Source organism: Dermacentor silvarum, chromosome 8 (genome assembly GCF_013339745.2).
Source record: "Dermacentor silvarum isolate Dsil-2018 chromosome 8, BIME_Dsil_1.4, whole genome shotgun sequence".
NCBI lineage: Eukaryota > Metazoa > Arthropoda > Arachnida > Ixodida > Ixodidae > Dermacentor > Dermacentor silvarum.
Window position 1 is genome coordinate 74,285,144 of NC_051161.1, and position 14,008 is coordinate 74,299,151.

At 49.6% G+C, this 14,008-nt stretch overlaps 1 protein-coding gene across 1 annotated transcript in view; it reads right to left on the bottom strand.

Annotated features, from left to right (window-relative positions):
• Nucleotides 1-9,343, bottom strand: part of LOC119462210 (cadherin-like and PC-esterase domain-containing protein 1) — a 109,935-nt gene extending 100,592 nt beyond the window's left edge. Inside the window, exons 1-2 of the mRNA XM_049672882.1 lie at nt 9,271-9,343; nt 1,477-1,598 (exon numbers count right to left, since the gene is read on the bottom strand). Of these exons, the coding sequence (XP_049528839.1) occupies nt 1,477-1,598; nt 9,271-9,343 (195 nt within the window). The remainder of the gene's footprint in view (nt 1-1,476; nt 1,599-9,270) is intronic.
• Nucleotides 9,344-14,008: the final 4,665 nt, after the last annotated feature.

Genomic DNA, 14,008 nt, shown 5'->3' on the forward strand with positions numbered 1-14,008 from the left:
CGTTCTAAATCAAACTACGACAGATGTCAAAGGTTAGAGAAACAATGTAGAAAGAGGATGACAGGCAGAAAAGAAAAAAAGAAAAAAAAGTATATAAAACGAAACGTAAGGCTGTAGCTGACAGGGCATCTTGGACGTTCTTCAAGGAGAAGCCAGCGAACGTGCCGTGCCGGCGCATGGCGTGACTGGGGCATCGCGCCTTGCGCAGTGCCGGCTGCTGCTGACTGTGCTGCCGCATGCCGTGAGTGAGCTCTTGCGAAGAGGATCGCGAGCTATAACTGCTGACTCCAGAAAAGGCACGACGGGGAACGATAGCGGAACACGCTTCTTCAGACTTCACTCCCTACCTCGCATTTTTTCTAATCTCTAGATGTTCTTCACTGCGAACGAGTGTGCGTGTGCGTCGGCCACGCTTCATACCAGAGCCTGCCTCACCGCCACCTGGCGATTGTCTACCTCTCCACCTCTCGGCTTCTCTATAGTGCTGAAACCCTGGATTCCTTTCTCCACCTACCCTCTTTTCTATCGTCATGTATCAGCAATTCCTTGCAAAACATCTGCGCCATTCAAGCCGCGTCGTGGGCCGACAGGCAGGGCGATCGCTGTAATGCATGATGCACCCCTTCATTCGTCCTTCACTTTTCATGCGCTATAAGCCTCACGTTCCCTTATCGCCAAGAGGAAAAGCTCCGCTCGACAAGCCGACCGCCTTCCCTTTAGGCCTTCCCTATTTCCCCGTTATCGGTGCAGAACCTGATATCCAGGACTGCACCACGCCATACTCAGGAGATGCGGTCTGTGCACCGCTGTAGAAATGCATGGATGGGCAAGCGCTCCGCGCGCGGGGTCTGGCATACGGAGACTCATGGAGAACGCTTGTGCGCGCTCGTATTTCAAAGAGAGGAGATATAAGGCTGCTACAGTCCCTTGTTTTCTCAGCGAGAACGAACGTTTATTTTCACGAGCAGTTTTGCTGGGACATAAGTTGGAGCGAAGTGCAGCAATTTTTAGAAAGGTAGCATATGTATGAGATTAACCGCGGAGCTTTTATCTACCGCTGTAAAGAAAACGAAAATGACGCCTGTACCATTTTAGGCAATCGTGTAAAGAAAACTGCAGCAACCCATGACGACGTACTTAAAGGGAAAGAAAGGTACAGACAACAGCCTGCAGGGTAAGCCTGTAATTTCCTGGTAAATGATATAAATGCACATCTGTACACCTGTGGCAGGTCCGTGGAAAACAAGCCATGTTTACCACCGATTCGCGTAGAATGATTTGCTCCGTCTAAGCACGTCTATTCACATTTACGTACCTTTATACTTTGTTAAGTACAAATGTACAGTGGTCCTAAACTTGTGCTTTTCGTTTGCATTTGTTCCGGGCCAGCTTTCGAAACAATCAAAATTAACTGAGAAGACAGTCGTTAAACAATTGAAAGCTCAAATCACAGCCAGAAAGGCTCACCGCACTGACCTGTACGAGCATCTTGCGCAGTCTATTGTTGAGCGTGGTCGATCTGGCCGGCTGAACATCTCTCGGGTTGCGCTGATTTCCGCCATGGTCCGCTGAGTTCCTTTGCAGAGGATCACTGAGCCCTGCAAACGAAAAAAAAAACAAAAATTGTTAGTGAAAAAAGTATGTGTTCACGCTGGATGCCGTGGTTATGGGAAGCGCAGCAAAGAATAGAAACATATTAAATAAGAGAGGCCACATTATAGAGAGAGAGAGAGGGGGGGGGGGGGACATTGACTTTCTTTGGAGAAATAGCGGAGGGGTGGGCCGGGTTCATTGTTCCCTAACCTGGTACCTGGCTCCGAGGGCAAGGGAAAAGAAGAAAAAAAGGGTGATATGAGAGGTGACGACGGACACTGTAGGATGTGGCTGTTATGTACGTTCGTGTCCCGGAGGGCAGGCTCACAAACTCAAATCTAAGCCTTTGCTGACGAAAAACAGAGTTCCGATGGCTCGCTTCGTTTATATTAGATCCGGTCAAAGGCCCACAAACACTTTTTCACTCGCGGACAATTTGTTGATTGGCGCTAACAAAGTGGCCACCACCTGCCGTTCACATTCGTAATGGCGCAAGCGATAAGCACGTGCTCCACTGCCGCGGATCAGTCCAGCGATTCCGCGCGTTGGAGGCGATATAAATATTGCCACGTGAAAGGAGGCTCGCGTGGCCACGTTAGATGTCACACGACATGCATAACTTTCTACGGGGATGGATTCTAGCAAATCCGTTCGGGGCGATTTTTTCAGTATGCCCAATGTCTTCCTATCGCTTTCCGCATAGTCGCAGTGGCAGTCTGTTTGAAAGAGGATGCACCGGCTACCGTCGTTGGCAGGTCATTTTATTGCGATAGGAACTATACGAACGCATGAGTCATATTCATGCTGTCACGCTTACGGCGCATGCGCGTAGAGGTTTAGAGGGTCTCCAGAGACGCGGAGTGCAGTTGGGCTACAAAAACGAGGAAGCGAAGCGGGCGCTCCATCAAGGCAACACTCAATCGCCTTGGGCCCGCAGCAAGGGAAGCGTATGCCCTCCGCTTCTGCCATGAATGTTTTGCGCAGGCGCACTACGAGCACATTAGCATTCCTGCTGACCAGTGAACGTCAAGCTGACGTCATATAATATTGCACTGGACGCCGACTAAGGCCGATGTTTTCCCATCGGTGTCATCTTGTGGGCCATTGAGGTGGGACGCCTGCAACACTACAGGCGGCGCTCAAGCATCGTAAGACGCCTGCTAGTTGCCACAGCTCTGTTCCTTCTACCCAGCAGTTGTTGTCTTGAGTGCTGCGTCGCGCCAACATCTCGCGCTCACGTATTGTTAGAACAATGTCCAAGGAGCTCACGGTTTAAGCGCAACAACAAACAATCCGATCACTGTCAATGATTGGTCATACGGGCGAAACTGCCATACTGTTACGTCAAGCGATGACCAGACCGTAATTACAGATGGCCGTTGGGCATCCTAACATGTCGGCAACTGCATGGAAAATTCTTTGGTTGGGGTAAGGAACCGCGCGGTCATCCCGCCGAAGCAAAGGAACGCGCCGGTGCCAAGAGACCTACACCCCGCAGGTAAATAACCTCCGCCGCTGCAGCTTTTTTATTCCGCGTCACTCATGCCAAGTAGCGTTAGCGCTGCATATTCTAGCGACATTTCCCGCTATGTTTCAACAAAAGCACGTTCACGAGTAGCAAATAACGCTGAACAATTCATTTTACTATAAAAAACTGCGTTCGCTTAGGCATATGCATCACAGCTGCATAGAAGGCTGGAGCGTATCATCAATCTTTTCGGTGTCGCCAATTCCTTTGCTTATACATACAGTTGTTGCCTGACACTACAGTCGCAGCTTCTCACCGTGCTGCCACCATGTTCGTGGCCACCCGAACATGATGGCCACGATGACGTCACTGCAGCGTATCATCACGCGTACATTGTTTTGCTTCTCGATGGTGACCACTTTGCACCAAATTATCGCTGTCATCGATTTATCATTCGGCGCAAGACGCGCCTGTCGTACTGTCCCGCTGTCATGTGTCTTGTTTGCGTAGCTTCTCGAGGTGCAAGCCTCCCCCCCCCACGATGACGGCCACGATGAGGTCAATGCAAACCGCCTATACTTCTTTTCTTTTGAGCAGGCCTGTACCTGATGATGACGATGATGACGATGATTATGATGATGGATGTGGTAGTTGGGTGTAGGTGATGCTGATGACAATGATGAAAGTGATTCTTAATCATGGCGCATACTTGCGCCTTCTTCTTTCGCAAACTAGTATGGAGCTGTGCGCCTACGCGACGAAGAAAGCCTTCACATTTCTAAAGCGACCCCAGCTCTGTAGGAAGCAAAGTGTGCGCACACCCCGTCTACCAAGCGAAAGTTGCGCGTTAGCGGAGGCAGTTAATTTGAACACTGGTCTAATTAACCGTCCACCTGGTTACGCACACAAGGTTCGCACCTGTTAGTCCTGCAAGAACAGAGCGAGGAGAGGAGCGGGAGAATGGCACGGGGCTTGTAATTGGGCCACGTGCGGTAGCCTTGTTTGCACCCGGGCGCCTTGTTTGCGAGCCTCGTTGCCGCAGCTCGCTGTTTCTCTGGAGTGGACGACGGTAAGCTGGGCTTGTTTGCAGCTTTTCTTTTTCCATTACCACTTCGTTAGTTCTCGATTCCACGGCCATCATCGTCACCTCTTGCCTCAGATAAGCTTAGCTGTAGTTTTTTTTTTTTTATCTCTCTCTTTCGTCTGTTGTGGGTGTACGAAATCTGTATCCATCGTTGCCTGAGTGACCAGAAAATGCGGAATGTACGAGCCACGATTGCGAGTCCGAAGACATTTCCCTCGCCGTTCAGCGAAAGGCTCGTGTGTTGCTTTTGTTATCTGTAACATGTTAGACTGATTAGAGTAAGGAAGAAGATGTACCGATTTATGTTGACACGTGTACTTATTTATCTTTCTCCGGTGACCGCTTCTCACCGGCTAACACATGTTAAACGTTAACGCTCAGCGCAAGACGCGTCTTCCTCTACCTGAAATTTCAGGAATGATATTGCCGGTTCTATCCGTTGTCTATTGTCACCGAACCTTATGTAATCTGATTGTATGCGGGACGCGAATTGTGTAGTATTTTCTAGAAGGCACGCAAGGGCACCACCGATCACGCTGGACGTTTCGACGAGCCATGTATAAAAGCCGATACGCGTGACCCGCAGCTCAGATTCCGACGATCGCCGACTGTGCTCGCCGCTATCATTGTCACTTGCTTTTGTGGGCACAGGTTGGCTCCATAAAAAGTTAGTTTCGTGATTCGCATTTCTGCTACCGTTTTCTTTACCGTCACTACAACGTGACATTATATTTATTAAGCCTGTTTGTCATGGTGGAATTTCGCTTGCGAGTTTGTACTTGCGAATTCGCAGGTGCCGCAACGGCGCCGTCGGCCTCTTCTCGCGTGAGAATTTTTGATGTTCGATGAGCAAACATCAAAATATACCCAATATATCATGCCTGAAGGACAATTAAACGAACCTTTACGGCTGGTAACTTGTAAAGCAAAATAATATATAATCGCAGCAAATTAGCGCTAATATATTCGAAGCAAATTAGCGCTAATATTTGCAACCCCACTTGATATAGGTAATTATATTATTTTTCCTCCCGATTCAAAGGAAACAATGTCGTCGCCGTCTCGGGTTAATTACTCAATAAACATTTTACTGCTTCATGACAGAGGGTATCAGAAATAGACCGCCACGCTGTTGAAAACGGACACATAGGAAAACTTCAGTGGCTGCCGGGTCATTGCGGCATCATAGGCAACGAAAGAGCCGACAGAGCAGCGCGTTCCGCAAACCAACGAGTTCAGCGTGTGCCCATGCCATCGTCAAGATCTGATGCACCGCAGCAACTTCGCATACTTGCTCGTCCGCAATTCATTAGGAGATCGGAATTCACCGGAATGAGCAAACTCGCTACTGCATTCCCTTAACCTTTCATTACGCCTTCGACTACTGCCTGGTCAATTTAGATGCGACGTAACTTTACTGAACGTAACTTTACTGTCGCTTGTGGTCGGGCGTAGCTTTTACGAACGCCTACTGTTTCCATATCAACGTGATGGTATCGTGCAGCGTTTGTGATTTCGACGAGATAATAGAACATATCACGATCTCCTGTACATTTTTGACCATGAAATAGATACATTGCGTGCCGCTTTAAGCCGACTTGACGACAGAGCGTTTACATAAGGAAATATTGGGACCATGGCCTCGACCGTTAACGACCCGCGCTGTGGGCCACAAGAGCACTGCTGCACTTTCTAAAGACAACTGAGCTCTGCGACCACCTGTGATTGCACGGAGAACACTGTTATGTGTGTACGCGCGCATCACTTCACCTTCCTTTACTTCTCATTTTGCCTTTTAGTGCGATAGCAACTATATGGGCACTCCAAGCACATTTTTACCGTCGGCGTCGCCGTGATGATCCGTATAAAGTCCAAAGGCGATAACACCGTCGCTACGAACCGTATGCTGTATGTGCAAGTGAAAGCGTACTAGGAGAACCGACAGACGCGGCTCAATCTCGCGCGCGCAAGGGAGGAAGGCGGGAAGGAAGCGCGCCGTCTTCCGTCGAGCACTAGGTTCCGGGGGGGGGGGGGGGGGGGGGAGGGAGGGAGGGAGAGAAGGGGGGCGGCGTTGTCTGTCGCAGCAAGTGCGCATTCTACAGCCGCGGGTGCTATATCTTGAAAGAGATCAGCGTTGAGGGCAGAGTCTAGGCGCTACGACGGCTCATACCTCTGTGCGTTACTGCGTTCTCGCCGCTCAGTTTGCGTTGAAGCGATAGACAGCACGAAGGAAACTGCGCTCGCTGCTGCTGCCGCGCTTCCTCACGCCACCGTTTTGAAAGCGAGTGTTCGCGCTCATCGAGTGGGATGTGTTCATGTTTGCCTGTGCGCGCTGACACCATGCTTGTTTATTTAGTTCGTAAACGAATATTTACATCTTTATACGGCCGATAAAACTACTATTCGTACTTCGTATAGCTGTCTGTTAATTTGTTATCACAATCGATGCTTAGCCTTTCAAGCGAAACTGCGACTTTTTTTTTTTTTGCTTTACTGCCCTCTTGCCCCTCGCCCAGTGTAGTGTTCAAACTATCTACAACCTGCTTAACCTCCCGGCCACTCCTTATTTTTCTCTCTGTCTCTGTGACAGGGAATAACAGTAGAGTCAGACGCTGCAATTACTGCAGAAACAGAGACACACACACAAAAAAAAGAGCTGATTACAGTTTTCTTTCTCTGTTCGTTCGCTCTTTATTTCGTCTTTTTTTTTTTCTTTTTCCAGGCGCATCCGCAACCAGCAAAAGATCTTCCAAAAGCCACTGCGAGTCAATTTCTTGCCTGAATGCGATTTTTTCAAACTCACCGGAACCAAAGTGCCACAAGCAACACAGAAGCCATGCCTACACGCCATGCATTCAACCTTCCACGTCTGGCTCACGGGCACACAACTCGACAATCGCCACCAGTATGGGCCTTCTGTGTTTCCCCGACGCATTCCTCTTCATCAGTCCCGGCACTCCATTTCACGAAGGTATGCCACCGCGAGAGACACACAGGGCCCTTTGAACGACGCAGGATATCGCGAACTTATACAAGGAGCATAATAAACATAATCATTGAAGTCCCCCGACGGGGAGCCGCGAGGAGAGATGCGCGGGGCGGAAAACGACCATCCATAACTTGGATTCAGTGCGTCGCGCGACAGTTAGTATTGCCCGGCTGGCCCTAAAAGGAACGCATAACCTCTAGCGTGGCTGCCGTCTTGCCCCGGGGCGTGCTGTGATTGCAGTGACGTCCTATATGGAGACGCCGGAGGCCACGTCCCCCCCCCCCCCACCTCTGTATTTCTCTCTCTCTCTCTCTCTGTCATGACATGCGTGTGACATGTGACCTAAAATGACAATGACCAAGCGAAAAAAACATTAACACTCAAAACCCACTGAAATGTGTTCTGACGTAGGTACTAAGTGAAAGAAACACTAAATGATGGTGGTAGAAGCCATAGTCATGAGCAAGACCCAGCAAAAATGACAACTCAGCAAAAAAAAGACGAACGCTCAAAAACCGCTGAACAGAGTTCTGATGTTGGTACTAAGTGAAGGAAACACTAAAGGATGATGGTAGAAGTCGTATTCATGAGCATGACTCAGCAAAAACGACATTGACTCAGCAAAAAAGAACACTCAAAAACCACTGAAATGGGTTCGGACGTGGGTACTAAGTGAAGGAAACATTAAAGGATGCTCTTCTTTCTGGGGTTTTATGTGCCAAAACTAGTTTTGTTTATAATGCACGTCGTTGTGGAGGGCTCCGGATTAATTTTGACCACCTGGGGTTCTTTAACGTGCACTACAACGCAAGCACCCGGGCGTTTTTGCATTTCGCCTCCATATAAATGCGGCCCCCGCGGCCGGGATTCGATTCCGCGACCTCGTGCTCAGCAGCGCAACGCCTTAGCTTTTTGGGCCACCGCGACGGGTGTTGAAGGATGGTGGTAGAAGCCATAGTCATGAGCATGACCCAGCAAAAATGACAACTCAGCAAAAAAAGACGAACGCTCAAAAACCGCTGAACAGAGTTCTGATGTTGGTACTAAGTGAAGGAAACACTAAAGGATGATGGTAGAAGTCGTATTCATGAGCATGACTCAGCAAAAACGACATTGACTCAGGAAAAAAATTTACACTCAAAAACCACTACCCTTGCCGAGCTCATTGAAGCACAACAACGCTCTCAGCTTGAACGGCTCACCCTTACTGAAACGGGTACGCTTTATTCTATCTACGCTTGGCTTTACTTACCATCAGCAACAGGGCCCCAAACAATCGATCCCGACTGACATCCTTAGCTGGATCCACACAGACCCTATTCCTAGAAATATGCACCCTGAATATAACAGGGCCCGGCGCCAAGCTCGGGCTGGAGCAATCATAAAAGCCTTTGCTCGTGTACCTGGCGTTACATTTGTTGATGCAGCCCAATATTCCCATGGCACACGATTTGTGGCCGTCGCCACACGCGATGGAGTCCTAAACCACGCCTCCAGTGTCACTACCCCCACTGCCGAAACGGCTGAAGAAGTGGCCATCGCCCTGGCCACTCTAGATCCTACCTTTCACACCATCGTGTGTGACTCTCGCTCAGCCGTCACTTACTTCAGCAAAGGCCGTATTGCTCCTCAAGCTCTTCGTATCCTCCGCCAGGCACCACACTCTAAAGAAAGCATGATCCCCCTGACATGGATCCCGGCCCACGCGGGCACTGTCCACCCACACCTCCCCAACCTCAACGAGGTCACCAACTCCATTGCACGAGGACTAGTCAACCACGCCGGAGACACTGGAGACGAGTTGGACACCAGGGACAATCTGACTACTTATAACGATCTCGTTAAGGCATTTTACCTTAGTCGCCGAACCTTCCCCCGACCTCACCCCAAGTTCAGCCGGGCGCAGGCTACCACCCTGCGTCTGCTACAAACAAATACGTACCCTTCGCCCGCCCGCCTCCACCTTATATTCCCTGAAGTTTACAATACCCCCAACTGCCGGTGCTGTGGCACTCACTCGGATACGCTTCCGCATATGCTGTGGGAGTGCCCAGCACAGTACACACACATTAACACCACGACCCGCTCGTCGAGGTTGCGTGAGGCTCTGCGGAGCTCCGCCCTCGACGACCAAACCTGAGCGACCCAGCATGCCCGTGAGGCGGCGGTGAGGGAAGCCCTCGACGTTGTTGTGCCATGCACCTGCCATCATCGCCTCCCGTCCCTCTGAGTCCTGTCGACGAGTCGCCAAGCGGACGCGACGACACAATACGACAGGGGTGCGTCAGCAGCCGCCCCGCCTGGGCCCTCCCGACGAGTCGCCAAGGGGACGCGACGACACAATGCGGCGCGGGCGACGTCAGCAACCGTCCCGTCTTCCTCCTGTCGACGAGGAGCCGCCGCCAAGGGGATTTAAGGAAGAACCGGCCCATTGTTAAGCCAGAGAGTCGCCACCGGCCGCCCCGTCGGTCTGGTGCGCTCTTATCAGCTCTTACTGCTTTTACTAGCTATCACCAGCTAAGGGCAGCTATTACCAGCTATTACCTCCTATTCCTGCTATATCTGTGCATATTTGTACATATTGTATAAAGCTTTCGTCTCATCTTCGCCTGCTTCAAGACTCCGTCTCTCGTCCTCGACCCCGAGTCGCAATAGTGGTGGCAGCGGTGGGATTCGAACCCACGCCTCCGAAGAGACTGGTGCCTATTGCGACTCGGGGTCGAGGACGAGAGACGGAGTCTTGAAGCAGGCGAAGATGAGACGAAAGCTTTATACAATATGTACAAATATGTACAGATATAGCAGGAATAGGAGGTAATAGCTGGTAATAGCTGCCCTTAGCTGGTGATAGCTAGTAAAAGCAGTAAGAGCGCACCAGACCGACGGGGCGGCCGGTGGCGACTCTCTGGCTTAACAATGGGCCGGTTCTTCCTTAAATCCCCTTGGCGGCGGCTCCTCGTCGACAGGAGGAAGACGGGACGGTTGCTGACGTCGCCCGCGCCGCATTGTGTCGTCGCGTCCCCTTGGCGACTCGTCGGGAGGGCCCAGGCGGGGCGGCTGCTGACGCACCCCTGTCGTATTGTGTCGTCGCGTCCGCTTGGCGACTCGTCGACAGGACCCAGAGGGACGGGAGGCGATGATGGCAGGTGCTATGGCACAACAACATCCCCTCATGGGAGGCATAGGCCCGGCCATCTTAAAGTGCTGGTTCCGCAATAAATGTTTATTCCTCCTCCTCAAAAACCACTGAACTGAGTTCTGATGTTGGTACTAAGTGAAGGAAACATTAAAGGATGGTGGTAGAAGTCATAATCATGAGCATAACTCAGCAAGAATTACAATGAGTCAGCGATAAAATAGTAACGCTCCGAACCCACCGAAATAGGTTCTGACGTGGGTACTAAGTGAAAGAAAAGGTTGACGGTCGAAATCATAGTCATGAACACGACTAAGGCTTTCGCCTTAAGGTCTCTTAGGCCTACGTAAGGGACTCCTGAGTAACTCATGATATGAATGTCATGACATGTGTGTCATGTAGCTCATAAAACTGCCGCCTACGTCTTGGTGCTCTTGTGGTCGTTTCGTTAACTTGGTAGGCTCCCCGCACAATGCTTCGCATAACATCGATTTCCACAGGGCATGGGATCTGCGGGCTTTTTTTAATAATCGTATTATAAGAAGCCAACAAACAATGACACCAAGGAAAGCATAGGGGAAATGGGAGATGTATAGGGTAACTTTTTGTTGGCGTCTAATGAAATGAGTAATTAAAAGCTTGTGCCTCGGATTCTTTTCTTCTCGTTTATATATATATATATATATATATATATATATATATATATATATATATATATATATATATATATATATAAATCGCTATGCCTACTCTGCCTCCTTATCTATCTATCTATCTATCGCTCTCTCTACCTTTCTCTCGAAAAGTGAGGTTGACTCCCACACAGCCGCATTTCTCAGCGGTGACATTCGGCGCTGATAGGAATTATCGTACTGCCATTTCACCAAGTGTTTCATTCTACCTTCCCGACGCTGTGTGACTCGCGATTTATTTCCGCGTTTCTCGCGTCAAAGGGAGTAGCCGGCACCATCTCTCGGTGCCAACATCTCCTTATTTATCCGTGTCAATAATCAAAAAAGAAAAGCCCTCACGCTGCACCCGGCCACGGTTCCATATTTTTTTCCCCTCGCCTTTCCCATATGCACCTTCGCTTGCTGCGAGACAAACCGCGCTTCGGCCATTCTTTTCACGCTTGCTCGCGCGCCGTCGGAAGTCGTAAATCTGGAGGACGTACCGCGGCGCGCGCCGGACATGGGGGCCGTTTACCGTTGCTCTCATGTGGCGCGCTGCCTCCCCCCCCCCCCCCGCCCCCTTCGTCCATGGACTGTTTAAACCACTCTGGTACACCCTTCCCTCTACCACCACCCACATCCTTCCACCTGCGTAACGGCACCCACGAGAGGCGGTGCAACCACGCCGTTTTGCTCACGTTCCACATCTTCTGTATACCTGTTCGTTTTTTTTTCTCTCTCTCCCTCTGTCTCTGCCGTTATGTGCCCGCGTGCTTTAGAATTTAGCGTTGCTTCGCAACGCCGATCCCATTCTTTCTTCTCCCCGTTTCTCTTTTCTCCTTTTCTTTTTTTTTTCTTTGTTTTTGCTCTATGTTCTCCTCTCCGCGATCTGGTTTTGGTGCGAGACGCTTTGTAATGTATTCCCACTTCGTCGTGTCGACCGCTTAGTCCGGGCGCCGCTGTGCTTGGCCGTTTCGAAGCGCGCGAGAATGGAACTAATGTTTTATGCGCGCACTAATGCGCACGTGGGACAGAACGTATCTGCCCGATTTAAAATTGCGCCTCCGGGAAAAAAAAAGCCACAAATGACTAGCAAAGCTTCTCGATCACAACTTGAAAGCACAAGAGGAAAACAACGACTAAATAAATATATATATGAGAAGAAAGGAACATACTGCATACAATGGAAAACAAGGAGCTAAATGTAAGGCCCGCATCTCTCCTTCGTAAGTTAGTCATTAGCTTACATTTTGTTTCTGCCATCACTTTTCTTGTTTAAAGAATGGCCTTCATCTCATGAAGAGGGACAGCTTCATTTGTTTATAAAGGTTTGCGAGGGCTGCTTTTAAAGGAACATTCGAAGCACGCATTTTGAAAGTATTCATGTCTTGGAAATGCTTATATTTTTGTCGGTCTTTCTCGTCTTCTTCGACAAGAAATGAAGATGTTCCTAAAATTTTATTTTAGCTTACGATATTGCATTCCAGCAAAAGTGTCTTGCGAAGAAAATGCTTTAATTACGGGCACTTTCAGACATACCGCATACTAATACATATAATATGTTGCATTGGCATGTTTATCGGACGCTGGCTTTTTCAAGTTCCAGTATTGCGTGTAAAGAATGCAAGTAAATGAGCAATAAATATAACGACCACGCGAAAGCACACCGGTTAGCAAAATTACGAACATTTTCCCGTGTACAGCACGCGTACAGTATTTTTGTTCGCGTCTGATTCACAACACGCAACTTTACCTTGACAAGCATATATTTTGTGTTGCTGTACTCATAATTGTTATTATTCTCAATTAGTCGAGTTTGGGCATTCAATGCCAGCCGCATTCCGATGGGGGCAGAATGCAAAAAAAAAATCAGTAGCCCCTCCCCTGTCGAGGAAATGGGGACAAGCGAAGATTGTGTGTTTTTTCGGTGTTCCTCGGAACGAATTTTACTGACGAGTACCACGTTGTGCTCGAACCACAACCGGCCACACGCACTGCAGCTGGCTCCAAAGTTCCCGTGAAGTTCATGGTAGCGTTGCCGAGGCATGCACCATTGGTATCGGGTTCGTGGAGTGGAAGACGACGCTGGCGTTTCGTCTCAACATCGCGCTCCCGCAACTCGGGGTCCGTGGCTCTTTGCTGACGTTTCGTCTGGGCTTCGGAAGCCCTCACGCTAGAATAGGTACGTCGACGACGAGCCCTTTCCCGAGCGCGTTCGCGGCGCCGTTGCTCAAACGCAGGCTGCTCCTCGGCGGAACGCACCACGCGCGGCCTTGCCATCCGGCCGCCGAAACTGATCTGAGGCGAGGGAAGCCCGGCGGCGTGGACGCCAACCCCCTTTCCCTCCTCGCGACAGACCAAACGAACCTGATTGGTCGCGCGTGTTACCTGATACGGCTCCGGCGCAGCTTTCCCCGCACCTGTCATTTCTTTGTGCATTCCTTCTTTCTTTGTTTCCTTTCTTTCTTTCTTGTTTCCTTCCTTCCTTCCTTCTTCCTTCTTTCTTTCGTGTCCCCTGGCACATACCTGCATATCCATGGCTCATACCCGCATATGCAATGCGGGTATATGCAGGTATGCGCCACACGTGAGTTTTTGCGTGACTACAACGCCAGCCGAAACTTGTGAGCCAATAGAAGCTTAGCTTTAAAACTGCTCGTGTATCGTGAATTGGGTGCCCGTTAAAGAACCCTAGGTGGTAAAAATTTATTTGGAGTCCTCCACTACGGTGTTCCCCATAATCATATTTGGCACGTATACCCAAGAATCTAATTTTAAATTGGTATCTTTTTATTGTTGTTAATCTTGCTATTCTCGTTTTCGTTCTTATTGTCCTAAATCACGCCATCGTTGATTGCCGTCGTATTTCGTATTCGAGAGAAATAATCAGTTATTTGGTCAGTGCACGTCTAATATCTATATGCCGCAGTATCTCACTGCTATCCTTGAAACTCTAGCGGTAGCTGTGACGCATCAGTAATATAAGGAACAGTGCTCGTGGTACAGGTAAAGCCAAGCCGAGGAATGTGTCAAAAAGGCGAATCAATGGAGTTTGGATAATATAATG